Source organism: Panthera onca, chromosome A1, assembly GCF_046562875.1.
Source record: "Panthera onca isolate mPanOnc1 chromosome A1, mPanOnc1 haplotype 2, whole genome shotgun sequence".
Lineage (NCBI taxonomy): Eukaryota > Metazoa > Chordata > Mammalia > Carnivora > Felidae > Panthera > Panthera onca.
Window position 1 is genome coordinate 232,350,837 of NC_138339.1, and position 23,844 is coordinate 232,374,680.

General features: G+C 41.0%; 2 protein-coding genes across 3 annotated transcripts in view; both read right to left on the reverse strand.

Moving 5' to 3' along the window:
* Positions 1-23,844, reverse strand: part of MTUS2 (microtubule associated scaffold protein 2) — a 566,588-nt gene that overhangs the window by 541,813 nt on the left and 931 nt on the right. The window lies entirely within an intron of this gene.
* The window catches only part of LOC132680596 (uncharacterized), a 57,766-nt gene that overhangs the window by 30,024 nt on the left and 3,898 nt on the right, over positions 1-23,844 (reverse strand). The window contains exon 4 of the mRNA XM_081795704.1: positions 2,158-2,230. Within this exon, the coding sequence (XP_081651830.1) occupies positions 2,158-2,230 (73 nt within the window). The remainder of the gene's footprint in view (positions 1-2,157; positions 2,231-23,844) is intronic.

The following is a 23,844-nucleotide window of genomic DNA, read 5'->3' on the forward strand; positions in this document are numbered from 1 at the left end:
CACCCAGAGTATCAACCCCACCACATACACACACACACACACACACACACACACAAAAGCAATGAGGGCCATGAGCTGGGGTATGGGAGATAAACATCAACATTCACTGGAATTAGAACTACTCTCTATGGTCTCTTTATTGTCATTCTTAATGTAAGGTGGTGTCCTTTGGGAGAGGAGGGGACGGATAAGTGATACAATAAGAAAACTAACTTGGCATTCCACAAAGAGGAGCTCCTTGAATTTCCCTCTAATCAATTCTGTCATCAGCATTAAGGATGCCGAAGCTTCTTCTTAGGCCACATGTTCTGTTTCCATGGCCTGGCATCCTTTCCTTCCATGTCCTCCCTCACAGGAGTCATCAACATTATGGCGGCTGTCACCACCACCCTGACCACTCCTGCAACCACTGCCACCTACCTATCAGCACTGCATTACGTTTTTTTCCCGGATCTGTTCTTTAACACATCAGTCATCAGCCACATTCTCCACCTGCTGTCCTAAAATACTGCTGCATCCTCCTTACCCTGTATTTATCAATCGCTATCTACCCATTAACATCAACGTCACAGCTTTTTGTCTCATCGGCAGATTAATTTAAAAATCGGTTAAGCAGAAAAAATAATAATAAAAAAATTGTTAAGCAGGGAAGAGCCATCCATCCATTTTGAACACCCTCAACATCTCTTTAAAGTTTATTTACTTATTTGGAGGGTGGGGGAGGAGGGCAGAGAGAAGGCAAGAGAGAATCCCAAGCAGGCTCCACACTGTCAGTACAGAGCCTGATGTGGGGCTCAAACTCAAGAAACCATGAGATCATGACCTGAGTCAAAATCAAGAATTGGCTGCCCAACTGACTGAGCCACCCAGGTGCTCCATGAACACCCTCAACATTTTGAAAGTAGCTCCCTTTTACTGGGACAAAACACTCAAGTTTAAATAGTCTTTCAGAATAAGCCCATCACAGAGGTGGTGACCTACAGAATAAAGCCCGCTTGAGTAAGGTTGGCACTCTGAAAATACACACTCTATATCACTAAGTCTCAGGAACTCAGGCATAAATTTGATTTAAAACATAAAAGTTGAGGTTTTCCTTTCCTAGTTTTACCCCTAGAAAGCTCAGGCTACCCCTTCTGGCCTCCAAACCTGTAAAAGCTACTGTCCTTCTAACAAGTTTCTTTCATGCTACCCAAGTGTCCAGTGAAAGCCATACCCCACACTGTTGTTTCTATCCTCTGCCCCAATGACCAGACTTAATAAAAAGTTTCCCTTCCTTAGAGTGCACCCTGAATTAAATCCCAACAAAGCAAAGCCAGCCTGGCATCTGTTCAAGTTGTGTACTGTGCAAGTTCACCACGTTTAAGAGGCCACCGATCACATCATTAGCATCTCTACGATTTCAAAAACTGTGCATCTTTGTTGCAACACCGATGGTTTAAAGATGGGTAATTTGATTATTTATATTGCAATTTTCCAGCACATGGCAAGAAAGTGTCTTGTTGTAAAAATCAGTGTAGTTCGACAATTTTCCGTCACATGGAAGTAAAATGTCTGCGGAAGAGGTGCCATTGTCTAATTTGCACAAAATGCCATATGGGCCAGCAGCAGCCCTCGGAATAGCTCCTCTCAAACGTTTTAAACTTTCTGTGGTCTTGGCTGTTCACTAAAGCATCTGCTCTTGGTTTCATAAACTCTGTTTGCACTGCATTAACTTTCTCCCCCGCCCCCAATCTGGGCTTTCTCTCTCGATAACCTCAGCGATCAAGCACATCCTCCCCTCAAAGCAAGCCCCTAAGTACCAACTGCATCCCCTTGTCCTACTTCTGTCAACTGATATTACTAAACACATGTTAACAATAACACGATAACCTTTTGTGCTAGATTAATTACCGCTAGGAAAAAGATACCCGTTGTAAGCACGTGCCACAAATTTAATAACGTTAACAAAACATGTTGCTTGAACTTGAGTTTCATCAATGTCTGAATAGATTCCTCACATTTTAAAAAAAAAGCAAAATTAAGCTTTCATATCAGAATTCATTTTAATTGACTTTTGTCATTAATAATATCCACCAAAAACTTATCACTGTTACTTTGAGTGCCAGGAACCCAAGCTGAATGAAATACTAAATCAAGTAGAGAGCCACAGAAACTCACCTTGACCTCCAGAAAACGAGTTTTACTGCCATTGGTGACAAGCTCCCTTAGTTGACGGTCCAGGTGTGGAAACCTTAAAAAAGCAAAAGAAAGGTGAACACTTAGAAGAAAGGACACAGAAATAGAAAAGCATAACCAGTTACTTCGTTATAATACTTCTTCCCCCTGAAAAATAAAGTTAGGTCAGGAGGGCTTGATCCATGCAGTAATTGTACCACTAACAAAACTCTTCATAAGTGGAGCTGTTTCATGAACTTAACCATTTTTCCATTGGCTGGGTCTGGGATTTTAGAGATACTTAACCTTATTTTCAGATTAATCCTCAGTGAATTACATTACTTCAATTTTCCTTCTATCTTAACCCCTCAAGTAGTTAATGATCTAAAAACTGATTCTTAAATACACCATATAAATGAAGTATCTTACAGACTTAAGACTTGGCTTTTGTCAGGGGAAGAATACCTCTGATACATGAATAATTATGTCTGTTTGGTAGTTCCTAATTTTCTTAAATGGCACCAAATTTATACTTTGTGATTCTTACTTTGTTCTTATTCAGAAAAAAAAATACAGAACTAGAGGAACTGTGAATCCCACAATATTAACAGTATTAATTAAATCTAATAAAACTGTATTTAAAAAAAAAAAACAGCAAAAATTACTTTCCTCTCTAAATTATCCAGCAAGATTAGTTTTAGGTGGTAGAAAAAATACAAATTTTCCTCCCAGATGCTACGTCAGTAGATGCCACAGAGTGCCTGCTATTGTAAGCTTCAGCCGTAGAAAGGTGGTGACGTCCAACCACCGTTTACCTCAAAAATGACAACGTCATCAGTTTTCTAAGTCAAAAAAAAAAAGGACCGGAAAACAACTAAATCTTCAAAACTACCTTTTGCTCGGCACACATCATTTTCCTAAGCAGCGTCCATGGTTTGGGTATTAACTGTTTCCACCCCAACTTAACACCTTCGTGGCACCAGAGAGGTAACAAGTGAATTGCCTCCAGCATTTGGAAGGGCCTGAGCGAACCTCCTCGATTCTTTCTTCCCACCCAGTCTATTTACTTACTGCCGACTCCCTCTCAGCTTCCTCCTTGCAACGTCAAGAGTCTTTTCCAAGAGTGTGTGGCAGAGAGGACAGCTGAGGGCTAGAAGGCCAAGGGAGACAGTAAGAACGCAGATCTCTAAGAAGGGCAGGCCAAAGGGCAAGTCAGAGTAAGTGAGGAACAAGGTGGGGAGGAAAGCAGAGGGCTGCCCACTCACTGATCCAGCCCTGACATGGCAGCAAGCATCACACGAGACTGAGAAAATTAAACAGGTCCACGTCGGGATGGAATGAAGGAGACGTTCACTCGTCTAATATATTCAGCAACCCATCTATCTCAGGAGCTGCCACAACCACCACTCCCACCACTGCTATGAACACCAGCACCCAATCACCACAAGCAACCCCCGACACTAGGGACGTAATGTAGGGCCCACACGACACCATTGGAACTAAAACCCAACAGAAGAGAGGCCACGTGGATACCCCCCATACAAAAAGTTTCCCGTTCATACGATGTATTTTCTTCTGAGATGGAGCAGAAATGGTTTAACTGATTTTCCCTCCTACGGGGAGACCTGGTAATGAGCAGCCTACCATAAACTGCTTTGTTTTGTTTTGTTGCATGAACAAGCAGCCGGTTGCAAAATAAACTTTTTAACCTCTTCTTAGTACCGTTTATCTATTTCACATTCCCTTGCTTTTGAAAATTAATTATCTGAAGAAAAGATATAAGGTCAAGACCAGCATTCTTGGGGCACCTGGGTGGCTGAGTTGATTAAGCGTCTGACCCTTGATTTCGGGCTGAGTTGATTAAGTGTCTGACTTGATTTCGGCTCCCATCATGATCTCAGGGTCATGAGCTCAAGCTCCATGTTGGGCTCTGCACTGACAGCACGGAGCCTGCTTGGGATTCTCTCTCTCCTTCTCTCTCTGCCAATCTCTCTCTCTCAAAATAAATAAATAAACAAACAAACATTTTTTAAAACTCAGCATTCTTACCACAGAGTCCCAGATGACATGCCAGGTGGAGCCTATTGTTTTGTTCATATCCAATCAGAATTTCAAAACACGTAAGACCAGGAGAGAAAATGCATGGAGAGTCTATCCTACATTCAGAGGCACTGTTCACTGTTCTAGCACTGACCTTCCCTTTGAAACAAGAGATATGCGATCTACTGTGGACCACTATAATGTTGAAGGCAAACGTGTTGATGATGGCAATAGCTAAATGACAGCACCAACCATAACAGAGAAAGGGAATCATTATTATTATAATAGGTATGGCTACAGATAAAGAGCTACTGCAAGTATCACAGCCTGGAATTAATAAGCCAGTTGGAACGGCACTGCCCATTATGAAAGACAGTTAGAAAACAACATTACGTTAATAAAGCGATCGAGCAAGAGTGTGAACGTAGGTAAGGAGAGCTAGCAAAGGTATACGGAAACTACACGTACATGCGTGGAAGCGGCCCAGTAATAACTAAGCAAAGCCACTCTGTGAAGAGTCAGAGGCTGCCTAAGAACCAACTGGTCAACCTCACACAGAGGAGCCTAGGCCACTGGTAATGATCGCTGAGATCAGAGCAACGTCTGCAGAACATCACCAGGCAGCAAAACTGGGAAGCTGACACAAAAGGCAAGGGGAGCAGGTGTTACCTAAGGCCTTAGAGTCCTATGTTAAAGGACTCTGTATACAGCTCAACACCAAAAAATAAACAAAGTATCCAATTTAAAAACGGGCAGAGGACATGAATAGAAGGTGTTTTTCTTTTTTTTTTAAATTTTTTTTTTTTCAACATTTTTTATTTATTTTTGGGACAGAGAGAGACAGAGCATGAACGGGGGAGGGGCAGAGAGAGAGGGAGACACAGAATCGGAAACAGGCTCCAGGCTCCGAGCCATCAGCCCAGAGCCTGACGCGGGGCTCGAACTCACGGACCGCGAGATCGTGACCTTGCTGAAGTCGGCCGCTTAACCGACTGCGCCACCCAGGCGCCCCTAGAAGGTGTTTTTCTAAAGACACACGCAGATGGCCAACAGACACATAAAAAGATGCTTAACCACACTAATCATCAGGGAAATGCAAATCAAAGCCAGGATGAGATATCACCCCACACCTCTCAGAATGGCTAAAACAAAAAACACAAGAGACAACAAGTGTTGGCAAGGAAGCAGAGAAAAGGGAACTCGTGCACTGTTGGTGGGAATGCAAACTGGTACAGCCACTGTGGAAAACAGCATCGAGGTTCCCCAAAAAATTAAAAAAAGAATTACCATATGATCGAGTAACTCTACTACTGGGTATTTACCCGAAGAAAACGGGAACACTAATTTGAAAAGATATATGCATTTCTATGTTTACTGCAGCAGTATTTACAATAGCCAAGATATTGAAACAACCCAGGGTCCATCGATAGATAAATGAGTAAAGAAAATGTGATAAGTATATATATATATGTGTATACACACACACACACACACACACACACACACACACACACACACACGGGAATATTACTCAGCCATAAAAAAGGAATAAAATCTTGCCATTTGCAACAACATGGAAGGAACTCCAGGGTATAATGCTAAGTGAAACGAGTCAATCAGAGAAAGAAATACCACGTGATTTCACTCATATGTGGAATTTAAGAAACAAACAAAAAGAATGAAAGCAAAAAGAGACAGAAAAAGACTCTTAAATACAGAGAACTTACTGGTGGTTGCCAGAGGGGAGGTTATTGAGGGGACGGTGGGATGGGTGAAACATCTGAAAGGGATTAAGAGGACATTCATTTTGGGGCACCTGGGTGGCTCAGTCAGTTAAGCGCCCAACTCTTGATTTCAGCTCAGGCCATGATCTCATCATGGTCATGAGCTCGAGCCCCATATTGCGTTCCACACCTGGTGTGGAGCCTACTTAAAATTCTCTCTCCCCCTCTCCCTGCTCATGCTCTCTTGTATGCTCTCCCTTTCTCTCTCTCTCCAAAAAAATTTTAAAAAAGAGTACATTCATCTTGATGAGCACTGAGAAATGTATAGAATTGTTGAATCATTATATTGTACACCTGAAACTGATATAACACTGTATGCTAATTATACTTGAATAAAAACTTTTAAAAAGAGAGTGAATGCTAAACTTAGTTAGAATGGTAGGTAAAAATAACAGAGAAATATTTTTTGAATTCATATAAAAGGACAAAATGAACACAAAAGTTGCAAACAACCATACCCTCCCCACACAAAATGATTCGTTTCTGGAGTGAGCAAAGAACACAAAACCCTGGAGCACAGTTTTCAAATTAAGAAAGTACATCGATTTGATCTTGACTTTTGAGGTACAGACGGTATTTTTAAACAATAGGACATAAAGTTGAGGAGCGGGTGTACATATCTATTATCAGACAGATGCTTCTAAATTTGGTTTGAGTCAGAACAGTATTCTTGGAAAAACCAACTGTGTTCAACTCATAACTGATACAACCAAGTATTTATTGCAGTTTGGCACACAATGGAATACTACATGGCAATGAGAACGTTTGACCAAAACCACATCCAAAACTATGGAGGAACACATGAAATAACCATTAACTAAGATACACCATATTCAAAGCACAAAAACAATCACAACAAACTGGCTGGGAAAGTAAACTCTGCACACTAGTGTGCAAAACAGGAACAGGTGGTCACACAATAATCACTGAGGGAATTTGTTACACACAGAAATTCCTGGACAGCACCCGGAGACTTACTCTTGAATTTCAAGAATTTGTTTTTTTGGAAAGCTTTCCCTGGGTACACTGGAGCACAGCCACTTCATGTGCTGGGGCAACAGATGGAAACTACCAGAGAGGCAGTCTCTCAATTCAAGAGTCTGGGCTGGACCATCAGAAGACATGTTACATTTAATCTTCATGGCAAGTCTCTAAATTTCAGTATCCCAGTTTTGCAAAGAGGTGACTGAGGGGCAGGTCTGAAAGGTCAAGTGATAAAGAACAAATGTCACCTGTGACTTCCTTTTTCAAGCTCTTTGGTGGTGCCCACTGCCTAATATGGAATGTATTCTAAACTCCTTTTCAGGTACCCTCCAAAAACATGGTCCCTAACTCTACCCCAACCACACCACTCCTTCAGCCACCCATTCACAGCCACACTCTAGCTGAACCAATTGCTTAGAAGTAAGCAATTTCCTGGGCAGTGCTATCTTAAGCCTCCCCGACTCTGCCTTTGCCCTTCATCTACCTCATGTTCCAAGATGAAGCTCAACCTTCACCTCTTTATGAAGCCCTTCCTGACCACCACCGGCCCCTACCCAAGTAGAACTGACTACTTCCTTCAATGTAGCAGTCATAACAATAAAGTAAGACTTTACTTCTCCCCACTATTACATGTAGCTCGTGGATATGGGCTATATAACTTTACGAGAACAGATATCAATAAATGTTTTAGGAATAAATACAGTGTTAGAGCCAAAACCAGAATTTGAACCTGGATGCAACTCAAAGCCAGTACACCACACTGTGTCTCTTGAATCTGATTTTATAAAAACAACTCCATAACTATTAACACAGTAGCCACTTAGCCACGTGTTTCTACTGGACACTTGAAATATGGCTAGTCTGAACTGGAACGTGCTATAAGTTTAAAACACACACTTGACCTTAAAGATTCGGTATGACAAAAAGAACGTAAGATATTCAACATGTTAAAATAATATTTTGAATGTATCTGGCTAAATGTGTTAAAATTAATTTCATGTGTTTCTTTTTATCTTTTTAATGTGGCTACTGGAAAATGTAAAATACATATGTAGCTCACATTACATTTCCATTGAACAGTGCTACTCTAGGAAGTACAGCCTTTCTCTTCCTTACTAACAAATCTGTTAAGAGGATGCTAACTTTTCCCAGTGATTACAGAGCACAGACATCCAAGACCACACTGCAGTGTCACATAGCCTGGCCCTGCTGGACATAAAGAGGTTTCTCCTACATTAAAAGACTCACAGAATGTTGCTTTCAGAATTCTGTCAACTCATTGGAGTTCGCCTCCACCATCAACTGTTGGTTCTCCACGTGCAACTCCTAAGGTCTTTAATCTTCCAATATGGCTATCTCATGTATTCCAAGGCAAAGGCCAGTAGAGAAAAGTGGGGCCAGGACTAGGCAGAGGCAAAACATTTGCCTCGGGCACATAATTTAAGGGAAACTGAAAAACTCAGTAATCAAGATGAATCATCGTTTAAGTAACGGCTTTGTGGTCATGTAATTCACGTACCACAAAATTCACCATTTTAAAGGCCACAATTCAGTAGTGTTAATACATTCACAAGTTGTTTAACTATTGCCACTATCAAATTCTAGGACATTTTCATTACCCCCCAAGAAACCCCGACCCCATCAGCAGATATACCACCTTCCTTATGCCCACCCCTCACAACCATCTATTTTCTGTGTAAATTTGCCCATTATGGATATTTGATACAAATGGAATCACAAAATATGTGGCCTTTTGTGTCTGTCTTCTGCCAGTTCAACGTTTTCAAAATTCACCCATGTTGTACCGTCTATCAGTATTTCATTCCTTTTTATGGATGAATAATATTCTATTATATGAATATGCCCTATTTATCAATTCATCAGTTAACGGGTACTGGAATTGCATCCAGTTGGGGATATTAGGTACACATTGATATGCACATTTCTATGTGGCTATAAATTTTTAATTCTCTTGAGTATATGCTTAGGATGGAATTGCTGGGTCATATTGTAGCTCTATGTCTATAATTTGAGTAACTAGCAACTGTTTCCCAAAGTGGCGGCACCATTTCAGTGTCCTACCAGCAGCGTATCAGGATTCCAAAGTTTTCATATCTTTACCAGCACTTGTTACTTGTATTTTTTGTTAGCCATGTTAGTGAGTGCGTAGTGATATCTCATCGTGCTTTCTTTTTCTATCTTCCTAAACCCATAATGCTGACCACCTTTTCATATGCTTATTAGCCATTAGTATGACTTCTTTGGAGAAATGTCAACTCAAGTCCTTTGCTCAACTTTTTAGTTACTTGTCTTTATGTTATCAAGTTGTAAACATTCTTTATATATTTCATATACAAGTTCCTTATTGGGTATATGTTTTGCAAAATTTTTGTCCCATTCTATGGGCTGTATTTTTTCTTCCTTAATGATATTCTCTAAAGCACAAAAGTTTTTAATTTTTATGAAGCCCAACTTATATATTTCTTCTTTTGTCACTTGTGCTTTTGATGTTGTATCCAAGAAACCATTCATTGCCTAATCCAAGATCATGAAGATTTACTCCTCTTTTCTTCCATGAGTTTTTGTTGGTCTGTTTTAGCTCTGGCATTTAGGTCAATGATCTATTTCGGGTTAATTCTTGTATGTAGCGTAAGATAGAGTCCAACTCCATTCTTTTGAATGTGGATATATAGTCATTCCAGCACCATTTGTTAAAACGACTATTCTTTTTCCACTAAATCGTCCTGACACCCTTGTTGAAAATCAATGATCACTGTAAAGGCTTATTCTGGGACTCTCAATTTTATACCACTGATCTATAAGATGGTATTAATGTCAATACCACATTATCTTTATCACCGTAACTTTGTAGTAACTTTTAAAAACAGGAAATGCAAGTCCTTGAACTTTGTTTTGCTTTTTCAAGATTGTTCTGGTTCTTCTGAGTCTCTTATATTTCCATATAAATTTCAGGATCAGCTTGTCAATTTCTGCTCAAAAGGCAACTGGGATTTTGACATGGGTTGCCCTGAAGCTATGGATCAATTTGGGGAGCACCGCCATCTTGACAATATTGTCTTCCAATCCATGAAGAGAGGATGTCTTTCCACTTATTTATCTTTTACTTCTTTCAGTGATGTTTTGTAGTTTTGGGTGTACAAGTTTTGAATGCCTTTTGTTAAATTTATCCCTAAGTATTTTATTTTTTGATGCTACTGTAAAGGGAATTTTATTTCATTTTCAAATTGCTCACTGCAAACATATAAAACTGATTTTTGTTTATTGATCTTATATGCTGCAACCTTGCTGAACTTATTAGCTCTAAGTGTGTGTGTCTGTGTGTGTGTGTGTGTGTGTGTGTGTGTGTGTGTGTAGTCCTTAGGATTTTCTATGTATAAGATCATGTCATCTACTCAATGACAGAGAACAAACTGAGGGTTTATGGAGGGAGGTGGGTGGAAGATGGGCTAGATGGGTGATGGGTATTAAGGAGGGCATTTATTCTGATGAGCCCTGGTGTTGAATGTGATGAATCACTGAATTCTACTCTTGAAACCGTTATTGCACTGCATGTTCAATAACTAAATTTAGACGAAAGATAAACATAAAATATTTTTTAAAAATCATGTCATCTGCAAACCAAAATAGTTTTACCTCTTCCTTTCTAATCTAAATGACTTTTATTTCTTTTCCTTGCCTAATTCCCTTGGCTAGAACCTCTGATAAAATATTGAATAAATGCAAAAAAATGGGAGGTGCCTGGGTGGCTCAATCGGTTGAACCTCCAACTCTTGATTTCAGCTCAGATAGTGATGCCAGGGTGATAGGATCAAGTCCTGTGTTGGGCTCTGCACTGAGCATGGAGCCTGCTTAGGATTCTCTCTCTTTCTTTCTCTCTCTCTCTCTCTCTCTCTCTCTCTCTCTCTCTCTCTCTCTCTCCCCCTCCATGGGCCACTCCCCTAATAGCATTCTCCTCTCTCCCTAAAATTAAAAAGAAAAAAGAAGGAATCCTCATCTTGTTCCTTATCTTTCGGGGGATGCATTCAGTCTCTCACCATTAAGTATTATGTTAGTTATGGGGTTTTGGTAAATGCCTTTCATCAACTCAAGGAAGTTTCCTTCTCCTCCTAGTTTTGTGAGTGCTTTTATCATGAAGTGCTGTTGGCATTTGTTAGGTGCTTCTACTATGTCCATCAAGATGATTACGAAGTTTTTGTACTTATTCTATTAATAAGGTACGTTGCAGTGGTTTTCATATGTTAAGCCAATCTTGGATTCCTCAGATAAAGCCCACTTGGTCAGGGCATGTAAACCTTTCTATATGTTGCTGGCCTCAGTTTGCTAGTATTTTGTTACAGATTTGTGCATCTATATTCATAAGAAATATCAGCTTATACAGTTGACCCTTGAACAACATGGGTTTGCCCTGTGTGGGTCCACTCATATACAATTTTTTTTCAATAGAGTACAGTACTGTAAATGTATTTTCCTTACGATTTTCTTCATAAAATTTTCTGTTCTCTAGCTTATTTTATTGTACATAACACATATAAATAATAAATATACAAAATATGCAGTAGTTCTTATCAGTAAGGCTTCTAGTCAATGGTAGGCTATTTGTTAACTTTTTGGGGAGTCAAGTAATATGTGGATTTTCAACTGCATGGGGGATTAATGCCCCTCACTCCTGCACTGTTCCAGAGTCAGCTGTACTTTTGTTGTGATCTCTTTGTCTGGTTTTAGTATCAAAGTAATACTGGCCTTAAACAATGAGTTGGGAAATGATCCTTCCTTTCCCATTTTCTGGAGGAGATTGTGCTATACCATCAAGTCTTCTTCAAATATTTAGTAGACTTTAGCAAGGGAGCCACACACGCCTGGGCTTTGCCTTGTGAGCATTTCTTTCATTACTAAATCTCTCTACTTACAATAGGTCACGTCAAAGTCTCTGTTTCTTTTTGGGTAGTTTGGTAGTCATGTGTCTTCCTAGGGATTTTCCACTTCACCTAGGTTATCATAACTCGTTGACATAAAATTATTCATAATATGATCCTTTTTATTTCTCCAGGGCAGGTAGTGATGTTCCTTCTTTTAGTCCTGATTGCAGGAATTGAGCTTTTTCTATTTTTCTGTTGGTCAGCCAGCTAATGGTTTGTCGATTTTGTTGATTTTTTTTCAGCAGACTAATTTTTGGTTTCATTGATTTTCTCTACTGTTCTCTATTCTCTATTTTATTTACTTCTGCTCTAGTCTTTATTATTTCCTACCTTCTACTTGTTTGGGGTTTCATTTGCTCTTTTTCTACCTCCTTAAGGCAAAAGGTTATGTTACTGATTTGTGATCTCTCCTCTTTCATTTCCGCCCATTTTATTGTGATACAACTGACACAGTACTGTGTGTTTAAAATGCACAACATAATGACTTGACTTACCTATACTGTGAACTGATTATCACAATGAGTTAACATCCATCATCTCACACAGATTTAAAAAAAAGTTTTCTTTCCTTCTGATAAAACCCCTTAGGATTCACTCTCTTAACAACTTTCATATATACCATACTGCATCGCTAACTGCACTCATCATATTGTACATTATGTCCACAATACTTACTTATAACCGGAAGTTTGTACATTCTGTATATTTTGACCACCTTCATCTAATTCCCCCACCCCTCACCACCACCCCACCTCCAATAACCACAAATCGAATCTCTTTTTCTATGAATTTGGATTGTTCTTATGTTCCACAGATAAGTGAAATCATACAGTATTCGTCTTTCTCCATCTGACTTATTTCACACAACATAATGCCCTCAAGGTCCATCCATGTTGTTGCAAATGGCAGAATGTCATTTGATGGCTTAATAATATTCCTGTGTATCACAATTTCTTTATTTATTCTAATAGGCACTTAGTTTCCATGTCTTAGATATTGTATGCAATGCTGCTATCAACATTGGAGTGCGGGTATCTCTCCAATATAGTGTTTTCATTTTCTTTGGAATTGTTTCCTATGTATATATTCCCAGAATTGGAACCGCTAGATCCTATGGTTTATCTATTTTTAACTTGGGGGGAAACCTCGATACTGTTTTCCATAGTGGCTGCACCAATTTACCTTCCCACCAACACTGCACATGTGTTCCCTTTTCTCCACATTCTTGCATTCATCCTTTTATTTTTTTTTTTTTAACGTCAGCCATTCCAAAAGGATTCAGTGATATTTCACCATGGTTTTGATTTGCCAATGAACTGTGATGCGAGGCATCTTTTCATGTGTCTGTTGGCCATGCATATATCTTCTTTGGAAAAATGTTTATTCAGGTCCTTCACCTATTTTTAAAATCGGATTATTTGCTTTTTATGTTGAGTTGCATGAGTTCTCTACATATTTTACATATTAACCCCTTCTCAGATATACGGTTTGTAAAGATTTTTTTCCCCATTCCAAATGTTGTCTTTTCATTTTGTTGACTCTCTTCTTTTAGAAGTATAGGCATTAACAGCTATAAATTTCCCTCTAAGCACTGATTCAGTGGCATCCCTTAGGTTTTAGTATATTATGCTTCTGTTTTCATTCACCTCAAAATATGTTCTAATTTCCCTTATTATTTCTTCCTTGACCCAGGAGCTATTTAGGAGTGTATTAATTTCCACATTTATGTGAATTTCTGAATTTCCTTCTACTATTGGTTTCTTACACCATTCCACTGTGATCAGAAAGCACTTTGTATGATTTCAATAATTTTAAATTCATCAAAACTTGTTGTATGGCCTAATATATGTTCTATGGCCTAATATAGTCTATTCTGAAGAATTTCTGTATGCGATTAAGAACAATGTGTATTCTGCTATGGTTAAATGTAGTGTTCTTTGGATGTCTGTTCTAGTTTATTTATAATGTTCAAATCTACTTCCTTACTGAACTTCTGCCCAGTTTCAGTCCATTATTCAAAGTGGGATATTAAAATCTCCAGTGGTTATTGCTGAACTTTGTATTTCTCCCTTCAATTCTGTTCGTTTTTGCTTCATGTATTTTGGGATCTGATGTTATTTGCACATGTTTGTAATTATGTCTTCCTGATAAATTGACCTATCAATATATAATGACTCTCTTTACCCTTGTAATAATATTTTTCTTAAAGTCAATTTCTCCAGTATTAGGACAGCCACTCCAGCTCTCTTTTGGTTACTTTTTGCATGGTGTGTCTTTTCAGTTTATTTGTTTCTTGAGAGAGAGTGTGTGCATGCAAGTAGCAGAAGGGCAGAGAGGGAATCCCAAGCAGGCTCCACACTGTCAGCATGGAGACCGACATGCGGCTCAAAGTCATGAATCTCAAGATCATGACCTGAGCCAAAGTTGGACGCTTAACTGACCAAGCCACCCAGGCACCCCACACAGTACATCTTGTTATATTCTTTTACTTTTGAACTATTTGTGTTTAAATATAACGTGGGTCTGTTGTAGAGAGAATATAGTTAGGTCATGCTTATTTAATTCATTCTGCCCATCTCTGCTTTTTCATGGGAGTGTTTAGTCCATTTACATCTAACATAATTACTGGTAAAATTTAAATCTGCCATTTTATTGTTTTCTATATATCTTAGGCCTTTTTGTTCCTCTATTCCTCCATTACTGCCTTATTTTTTGTTATTTTAGTATCCCATTTTAATAACCTTGTTTCTTTTATTATATATTTTTTAGTTATTTTCTTAGTTGGTTACACCATCTTTTACATTTACCTATGGAGTTGCCTTTACTGATACTCTTTTTTTTCTCCTATGGATTTGAATTACTGTCTAGTTTCTTTTTGTTACAACTAGAAAGATTCCCTTTTTTTGTAGGATACATCTGCTCGTGACAAACTGGTTTCTCTGAGATGTCTTAATTTTTTTTTATTTTGAAGGACAGTTTTGCTGCATATAGAATTCTTGATTGTTCTTTCTTTCAGCACTTTAAATGTGTCATCTTACTACTTCTGGCATCCACGATTTCAGATGAAAAGCTAGCTGTTAATCTTATTGAGGATCCCTTTAACACCATGATTCACTTCTCTCTTGCTATTTTTTTTTTTTTTTTTTTTTTGGCTTTTGATAGCTTGACTGTGTAAGTGTACATCTCTGTGTTTATCCTACTTGGAATGTACTAACATTCCTGGGTATTCAGGTTGATATTTTAAATGAAATTTGTCAAGTTTTAGGCTATTGTTTCTTTTTTTTTTTTTAATTTTTTTTAACGTTTATTTATTTTTGAGACAGAGACAGAGCATGAACGGGGGAGGGTCAGAGAGAGGGAGACACAGAATCTGAAACAGGCTCCAGGCTCTGAGCTGTCAGCACAGAGCCCAACGCGGGGCTCGAACTCACGGACCGTGAGATCATGACCTGAGCCGAAGTCAGCCGCTTAACCGACTGAGCCACCCAGGCGCCCTGGCTATTGTTTCTTCAAGTATTCTTTCTGTCTCTTTCTCTCTCCTGCTTCCGGGACTTCCATTATGGGGGGGGGGGGGGGGGGAAGCCTGTGTAATTTCAATTGACTTCCAAGTCCACTAATTCTTAGTTCTGCAAATTTAAATCTGTTGTTGACCCCATCTAGTCATTTTTTTCATTTCAGTCATTGTGCTTTACAACTCTAGAATTTCTATTTTGTCCTTTATTATCTCTCTCTCTTCACTGATATTCTCTATTAGGTAAGACATAATTTTCATACTTTAATGCTTTAAATGTGAATTCCTTTCACTCTTTGAACCCATTTATAATCACTGATTTAAAATGTTTGTCTAAATCAAAACCACACTCAGATATCACCTCACGCCAGTCAGAGTGGCCAAAATAAACAAATCAGGAGACTACAGATGCTGGAGAGGAAACGGGAACCCTCTTGCACTGTTGGTGGGAATGCAAATTGGTGCAGCCACTCTGGAAAACAGTGTGGAGGTTCCACAAAAAATTAAAAATAGACCTACCCTATGACCCAGCAATAGCACTGCTAGGAATTTACCCAAGGGATACAGGAGTACTGATGCATAGGGGCACTTGTACCCCAATGTTTATAGCAGCGCTCTCAACAATAGCCAAATTATGGAAAGAGCCTAAATGTCCATCAACTGATGAATGGATAAAGAAATTGTGGTTTCTATACACAATGGAATACTACATGGCAATGAGAAAGAATGAAATATGGCCCTTTGTAGCAACGTGGATGGAACTGGAGAGTGTGATGCTAAGTGAAATAAGCCATACAGAGAAAGACAGATACCATATGTTTTCACTCTTATGTGGATCCTGAGAAACTTAACAGAAACCCATGGGGGAGGGGAAGGGAAAAAAAAAAAGGAGGTTAGAGTGGGAGAGAGCCAAAGCATAAGAGACTCTTAAAAAAATGAGAACTGAGGGTTGATGGGGGGTGGGAGGGAGGGGAGGGTGGGTGATGGGTAGTGAGGAGGGCACCTGTTGGGATGAGCACTGGGCATTGTATGGGAACCAATTTCACAATAAACTTCATATATTGAAAAAATAAAAAATTAAAAATAAAAAAAATAAAATGTTTGTCTACTAAGTCCAATATCTGGACTCTCAGGGACACTTTTGGATTTTGCCTGTCCCTTCTTTCTTTGTGTGTGTTGAAAACTGGATTTTCAATAAACTCAGATTTCACTCTCCATCAAAGGTTTATTGTTGTTGCTGCCTGTTGTTTTTGTTGATACTAATGCTGTGTATCCATTTCCAGGACTAATTCTATAAAGTCTGTTTTATCATATGTAGCTGCTTAAGTCTTTGTTTAGTTGCCTTTAGTGGCCAACTAATGACAAAACAGAAATTCCCTGGGGCACCTGGGTGGCTCAGTCAGTTAAACCTCTGACTCTTAATTTCAGCTCAGATCATGATCACACATCATTCGTGAGTCAGAGCCCCACATCAGGCTCTGTGCAGACAGCGTGGGGCCTACTTGGAATTCTCTCTCTCCTCCTCCCTCTCTGCCCCTCCCCCACTCCCTCCCTCTCTCTCTCTCAAAATAAATAAGCATTGTTTCTAAACCAAAAATTTCTTTAAATGCGTTGAACTACTATGTCTCTCAGCCTTCATTGAGGAATTGTGTGTATGTAGTCACATTCTTTCTATGCTCTGATAGGCAGTTTACAACTCTCCCTCAGCCTTTTCTTCCTGCTTGTATAGAGAGCCTCAGTGTCACCCAGGGTAACAGATTAGGGCCTTCACAACTCCTTGGCAAATGTATAAATTTTCACATGCGCAGGGGCCTTGTAGATTCTAAAACATATGTCAAAGCGTTTCAAATCCCACAGATACCTCCTATCCCAATTATTCTTTTTAAGGTTTTTTTGGTCAACCTCTTTCTTGTCAACTTCAACAGGTGTAGCCACCTCAGGCACCTGCAATGTTAAGTGCTGCTGAGTGTCTTTAAAAAATGCCCTAAGGCTGTTCACACAAAATGAGTTCTGAATCAGGTGAAATATAAACAAGCTCTGCGGTGCCTGGGGGGCTCAGTCGGTGAAGTATCTGACTCTTGATTTTGACTCAGGTCATGATCTCACAGTTTGTGGGATCGAGCCCTGCATCAGGCTCTGGGCTGACAGCACAGAGAATGCTTGGGATTTTCTTGCTCTCTCTCTCTCTGCCCCTCCCCTGCTAACGTGCTCGCTCCCTCCCTTTCTCTCTCAAAATAAACTTTAAAAAAAAAAAAAAACAAGCTCTGAGGATAGAGCTTTTCAACATTTGCCAGACAGGTCATATAGTGACAATTTGCCGAGAGTGGGGACTTTTGAAGAGCTCAGAACTTGTTCTTACCCCTCCAATAGCATTTAGTTTTCAAGGCTACTGTACTAGGAGTTCACTGTTCTGAAATTCAGTCTTTTCTCTTGAATAAATGCTCCTTGAATTGTTGCAACTCTCTGATTTAACCCCAGAGTTCTAAAATAGTTTATTATGCCAATATTTGCCTCCATGAAATTTTGTTCTCTGGGCTGTTTTGCAGGGGAATATTTACTGAAAGTCCTTACTCTAACATTCCAGATGTGGTTAAGATAAGGGTTTTTTTTTTTTTAATAAAAATGCATGATGAATAAAATATCAAAATTTTAAGCTAAGACACAATCAGTGACAGTGCTGTGCCGCTTCATCCTGGAGGCTGACACCAGAGGAAAAAATCAATACTGATTTTTTTTTTAATTTGGTATTTTGCTCATCATGAACTTTTTGCACTAATCTTCTTTTATTCTTTTTTAACGTTTATTTATTATTGAGAGACAGAGAGACACAGAGCGTGAGCAGGGGAGGGGCAGAGAGAGGGGGAGACACAGAATCCGAAGCAGGCTCCAGGCTCCGAGCTGTCAGCACAGAGCCCGATGTGGGGCCCGAACTCATGAACTGTGAGATCATGACCTGAGCCGAAGTCAGTCGCCCAAGCGACTGAGCCACCCCGGCACCCCTAATTTTCATTTTTAAATTACATTGAGAGATCATTTATTTTTGTTGTTTGGTTTTTGATACCTCTTTAAATTCCGCACCTGAGACGAGTGTCTGACCAGCCTCTCTCTGGTCCCAACCTTAGACAAATGCAATTTTCAGACCACATCTCTGCTTTAAAAAAAAAAAAAAAAAAAAAAAAAAAAAAAAAAGTTCTCCAAACTGAGATACTAGCTCTAATTCACTTTTATATTCCGTTACAATATCTTGGGTTGTTGTCAAAATGATAATCCAAAAATCTAGCAGAAAACTTTTAGTGGGAAGCCGAGGAGCAGAGGATAACGAAGTTCTAATACGCTAACTTCCAAGTCTTCTAGGAGAGGTGTATTAGCTCGCTCAGTACAAAGCTGATCAGGAGCCGCCAGTTAAACTAAAACAATACAGACCGTTGCACAGAAACACTGGCTAGAGTCTGTAGAATTTAAATATAATGTGTCGCATATCTGCCATACAAATTTCCTAAGATATCAGGCAACACTAACAGAAAATGCATCAGCCTTACAAATATCAATTCCAACCAAAATTTTTTTGAGAGAGAGAGAGAGAGAGAGAGAGAGAGACAAAGAGCGAGTGAGCGTATGCAAATGGAGAAGGAGCAGAAGGACAGAGGCTCCAAACCCAGCCGGGGGCCCAGTGTGGGGCTCAATCCCACAAACCCGTGAGATCGTGACCTGAGCGGAAATCAAGAGCTGGACAACTCACTGACCGAGCCACCCAGGTGCCCCCCAAAATCATTCTTGTACATGATTTTAGTTCTCGGGTTGGCATTCCCGGAAAATGAACTAATGGAAATCGAAGAATTAGGGGCAAAAAAATGTGTTTGGCTTAGTCTGTGGCAACATTTCCAACCTGAGAAGACAATTATTTGTAGGGAGCGAAAGACTGTCTTGAGAAGCTATGTTGAGTGGGTCATTTCAAACAGCTTAGTATAGAGATAATTCTGGATGATTTGAGATTACTTCTCCTATACTGCATCGAGCAGAGATAGTGTTCACGTTAGCTTTTTAGATCAGTACTTTGCAGCAACAGTCTGGTGAAGTGTGGAAATTTAACTTCCCTATTAAGTGCTCATTATTTGCTTCTGCTGTTTCATTATCATTTCTTGTAATCCACGGCTCTATACTCGATGCTTTTTCCACTGTGCTTTTGGAAAGCATTTAAAACCACGGTATCAATACCAGCCTGTTTCTGGACAAATGTATTTCCCTTACTATAGTCTTTATAGAAGCTAACACACCCTGTTGGCTTTTCACTGCTGCGGGTGAGTCAAAGTTCCCAAAGTCAGTATCAACCTGTCATTGATAGCGGCTTCGCCCTCATCACATACACCGCTGACTTACCTTTAATGACTGTGTGTCTACACACGGCTACACATCGGCAGCCAAAGAGCAGATTCCCCTCCTCCAACCCTAGCTAACTCCAGGTGCCTTCAGGTCACTGGGTTCCCTCCAGCTCACTCTCCACCTCCACGTTCCCCAAGAAAGAGCAGTGTGGCTTCCGCTGCCAACATCCTGATTTAGCGCAGTTCTATTTGTTCCTGGGGGACCGCAGGGAACCGAGGCACAAGTGCCAACTTCCTCCTGCAACGAGCCGATGGGAACCATCAATGAGGACACACAACCTCCCTCCAACTCCCAGTTCATGTAATGGTGTAGACTGGATTCCACGTCCCCGAAAGGCCCTCGGTCGCAACTGGTCCCAAGCCACCATGCCACCCAGGGTCCCAAGAGAAACACCACCACCCGCTCGCCTGACACAGCCTCAGGTTGCTGCAGAAGAGAGTCCAAGGGGAGGCCCAAGAAACCGCTACAGCCGTCACGGGGAGGCGCTGGCCATCGCCATCTGGCCTCCCTGATGGTCCTGCCATGTGCCAGTGGAGCTCTGGTCTGAGGGCCCTGTACTAGCCGTTCCCCAGGGAGCAAAATGCTCCTCCCCCTTATGGCTCCTCCCCGATGGCGCTTTCTTCCATCTCGTTTAGGGCTCCACTCAATGTTCCCCTCAGAGAGGCCTTCCCCGACCCCCCTACTTGACACAACAATTCCTTGCCCTACATTCCTACTATGATTTACTTGTCTCTGTACCACTGCCCCTACCTGATCTACCGAACATCTATTTAAATGTACCTATTACGCTCACTGTAAGTTCCTCAGGGGCACAGTTTTGGTCTGTTTTGCTCACTGCTCTGTACGAAGACCTAATGCTGAGAACAGCGCGTGTCTCGAGCTTCGGGCGGATGCTGTTAAAGCAAAACAAAGCCGGACACTAAGGGCACTACAGGCGGCTTGTATTCGGTATATACTGCAAAAGGGGAAAGAGACTTCAGGAGAGAACTGAGCTCACCTGCAATCCGGGTGACTGGGTGTTTGAAAAGAAGAACGGGGGAATAAGGAGGGGGAACAAGCAGGATACAAGCAGAGTCAAGGAAGCGGGCAGGGTGGCTGTTGCGCGTCAAGGCGATTAGGCCATCTGTGTCTGCTAAGTGGCACCTGTCAGAGTTAGGCTCCCACACAGACTGGGAGACAGAGGCTCTACCCTCCCTCGGGATTACATGTCAAAGGAATGGCTTTCAGGTCTTTGAGAAAGACACTCCTGGGTTGTAGGATATACGTCTACATCTCGAAGGGGCAGGGAAAGGATTACGATTGTAAGTTTTTCTAATAAATACTTAACGAAAGGGAAGTCAGGGCCCCCACGATCAGGTGTCGGCCAGGACAAAAGGTAAATCCTTTCTGGCAGCCTTGGACTTTTCCAAACCGGAACTCCAGGTGGGTGGGGCTGGGTCATCCCAGAGAGGAGGCCTTAGGCTTCTAGAAGCCAAGTCAGAGTTTTTCAAGAAGAGTCTTAGTGTGTGCGTGGGAGGGGTGGGGCTGGGGTGGGTGCACAGGGGGAAGTGTGTCCCAGGCTGCAGTTCTTATAGGCCAAGGCTGAGGTCAAGAAGGGTCCTCAGAGGAGCCTCGCTACAGTTTGGTCAAAGAGAGGGTCTGTGCCGGGGGGGAGGGGGGGGTGCTGGATGGATGGGGCACAAGGGTTGGAGGGAAAGGGGTCGAGATGTTAAGCTCTGAAGGCGCCCAAACTCAGATAGGAAGTAGCAATCGTGTCAGAAAAAAAGGGAAAATCCTCCTCTCTTCTCAGCAGCTCCCTTTCAAACATTCCTGCCATGGGCCCAATCAGGCTGCTAATGGGGACAAGTCAACAGTCCACGCGAGTCCTTCCCGACATGCATTGGTTTCCCTCAGAATATTTTCCAGGCCTGAGTTTGTTCCCTGTTTAAAATTCATATTAGAGACAGATCCTAAGGAGTTTACAAAAAGATCTCCTAATGGAGCTGATGCTATCTGTTCCTATTAACTTTCTAGTAATGAAGCATCTCTTAGTAGTTAATTTTTTTTTCCTTCCTTCTCCCTTGGCAGCCCGCCTCTGAGATGTGGAAGGGCTTTAACCCACTTTCTTCCTTTCCCCACCCCCGGCTCAGCTTTTCTCCACCTCCAACTCACACCCTCGGGGCCAGAAAAGCCCCGGTTCTGGTTCGTGCAAAATCACCAGGCAAAGAGTCGGTTCTCCGAGTACCCGCCTGATCTCAGTAGCTGCACGTGGCCCGAGGTCACAGCACCCTGCACTATCTGAGCAGGTCAACTGCAACACTGGCCCGATTTCGGGTTTTGTCTTTTCGTAAGACTGGGGATGTTAAAATAAGAAAAAGCATTTTTATAAGTTAGCTTAACATTCAAACACCATTGAGAGCCAGAGCAGACTGAGACTTTGTAGAGCGTTACATTTACATGAGGGAGGTAGGGGGGAGGCGGGAGCGTCCACCTCGTCTAAAAAGAATTCAAAACGCAAATATAAAATTAGGCAGGACCAGGCGAACGCACGGCCAGTGGCCTTCCCAGGGGCTTGGAAGAAGCCGAATGAGGGGCCCCGAAGCTTAAGGTTCATTAGCTTCCCGGTAAATCCGCCTCTGCTGGGAGAAATAAAAGACTAGAGCGGTTTATACCGCGGCATTAAAATCTCTAGAAAACCGCTAAGCATAACAGCGTTCTATTACCTCAGTCCTCTAGATGCTGTTCTTATCTCTCTCTCACAAACCTCCGTCCCTTCCGTTCCCTCTAATTTGGCCCCAGCAGTTCATTATAAAAAGTACATGTGCCCGGCTGGGGTTGCGCGTCCTTCCCCTATTTGGGCTCTAAGAATCCAGTAATGTGTCAATTACGTAATAGCCCAAACAGGGAGTTTAACAGAGTACAAAAAGCATAGTCGTGGTTCTTACATAAGCCTTCATAAACCATCCATAAGATCCGAGTATCTGTAATATCTGGAATTACATAAGGCAGACAAAAAACACTGACTCAGCAGCCAGGCCTATTTCCAACCTTAGAAACAATAAAAAGCGTCTTGCACCTAATTTGCTTCTCTATATTAAGTTTTTAATGAGAGGAAGACGACCTTTAATAAGACTTGATTATCTTTTCACGTACGCATAAGGAATACCTTGACACTACGACTCAACTTCACTGTTACCTCTGCACAAAGAAATGTCCCACTTTGGACTCCTCTACACCTGTCACACGGAATTACGGGGCTCTGAAAAGCAACAGCGATTTCTGCAGGTTTAGAAAAATAACCGAGGAAGATCTCTGGATACGATACAAAAGTGCACGTGCTATAATTTTTCTTTCCAATGCCATTTTTTTTCTCTCCGAATTTTTAACCACTTATTTTTTTTTACCTACCTTAAGCCACTGTAGCCACACGTTGAGCTCCGAAGTGGCAAATTAAAAGAAACAGTGCTACCCAATGGGTCTCACCCCCCGCCACCAGCTGCACGTCAGAATCACCGAGAGAGCTTTGACCATTACAAATGCCTCAGCACCACCCAAAACCATGATCTATAAATTGAAAATAGAAAGGAATACTTGGGGTGAGGCACAAGAGGGGGTCCCCAGACATCAGAATTTCAGAATTTCTGATGTTTTCTACCTCTGTCTTCTTACCTGAAAAAAATAACCATATATATGAGCAGAGGCTTTCTTAAGAGGGAATGTTTAAGAACAGATAGCTCATAATTACTAAGTTTCCATCAGCTATACAAATAAAATCATCCCGTAGTTTGAAAGCCATAAAGGAGATCTGTGGGATCTTTTTATTTCTATCAATAAGGAGTCAAAATATTTTCACCAACTGTCTTAACAGTCTTTACAAAACCCATCTTATTTTTTAATGTTTTGCAATTCTACCTAATGAATTCAAAGAAGGAGCCCTATATTACCTCAAAGGGTACCTCAAGTTATGACCAGGCTTCCCTTCAAGTAAAGTTTTGGTCTGAAAACCTAGTTCTGACTTATCTTCAACCGTTCTCCTCAGATGCTCTGGCAATCACTTCTATAACTTCACCAATGA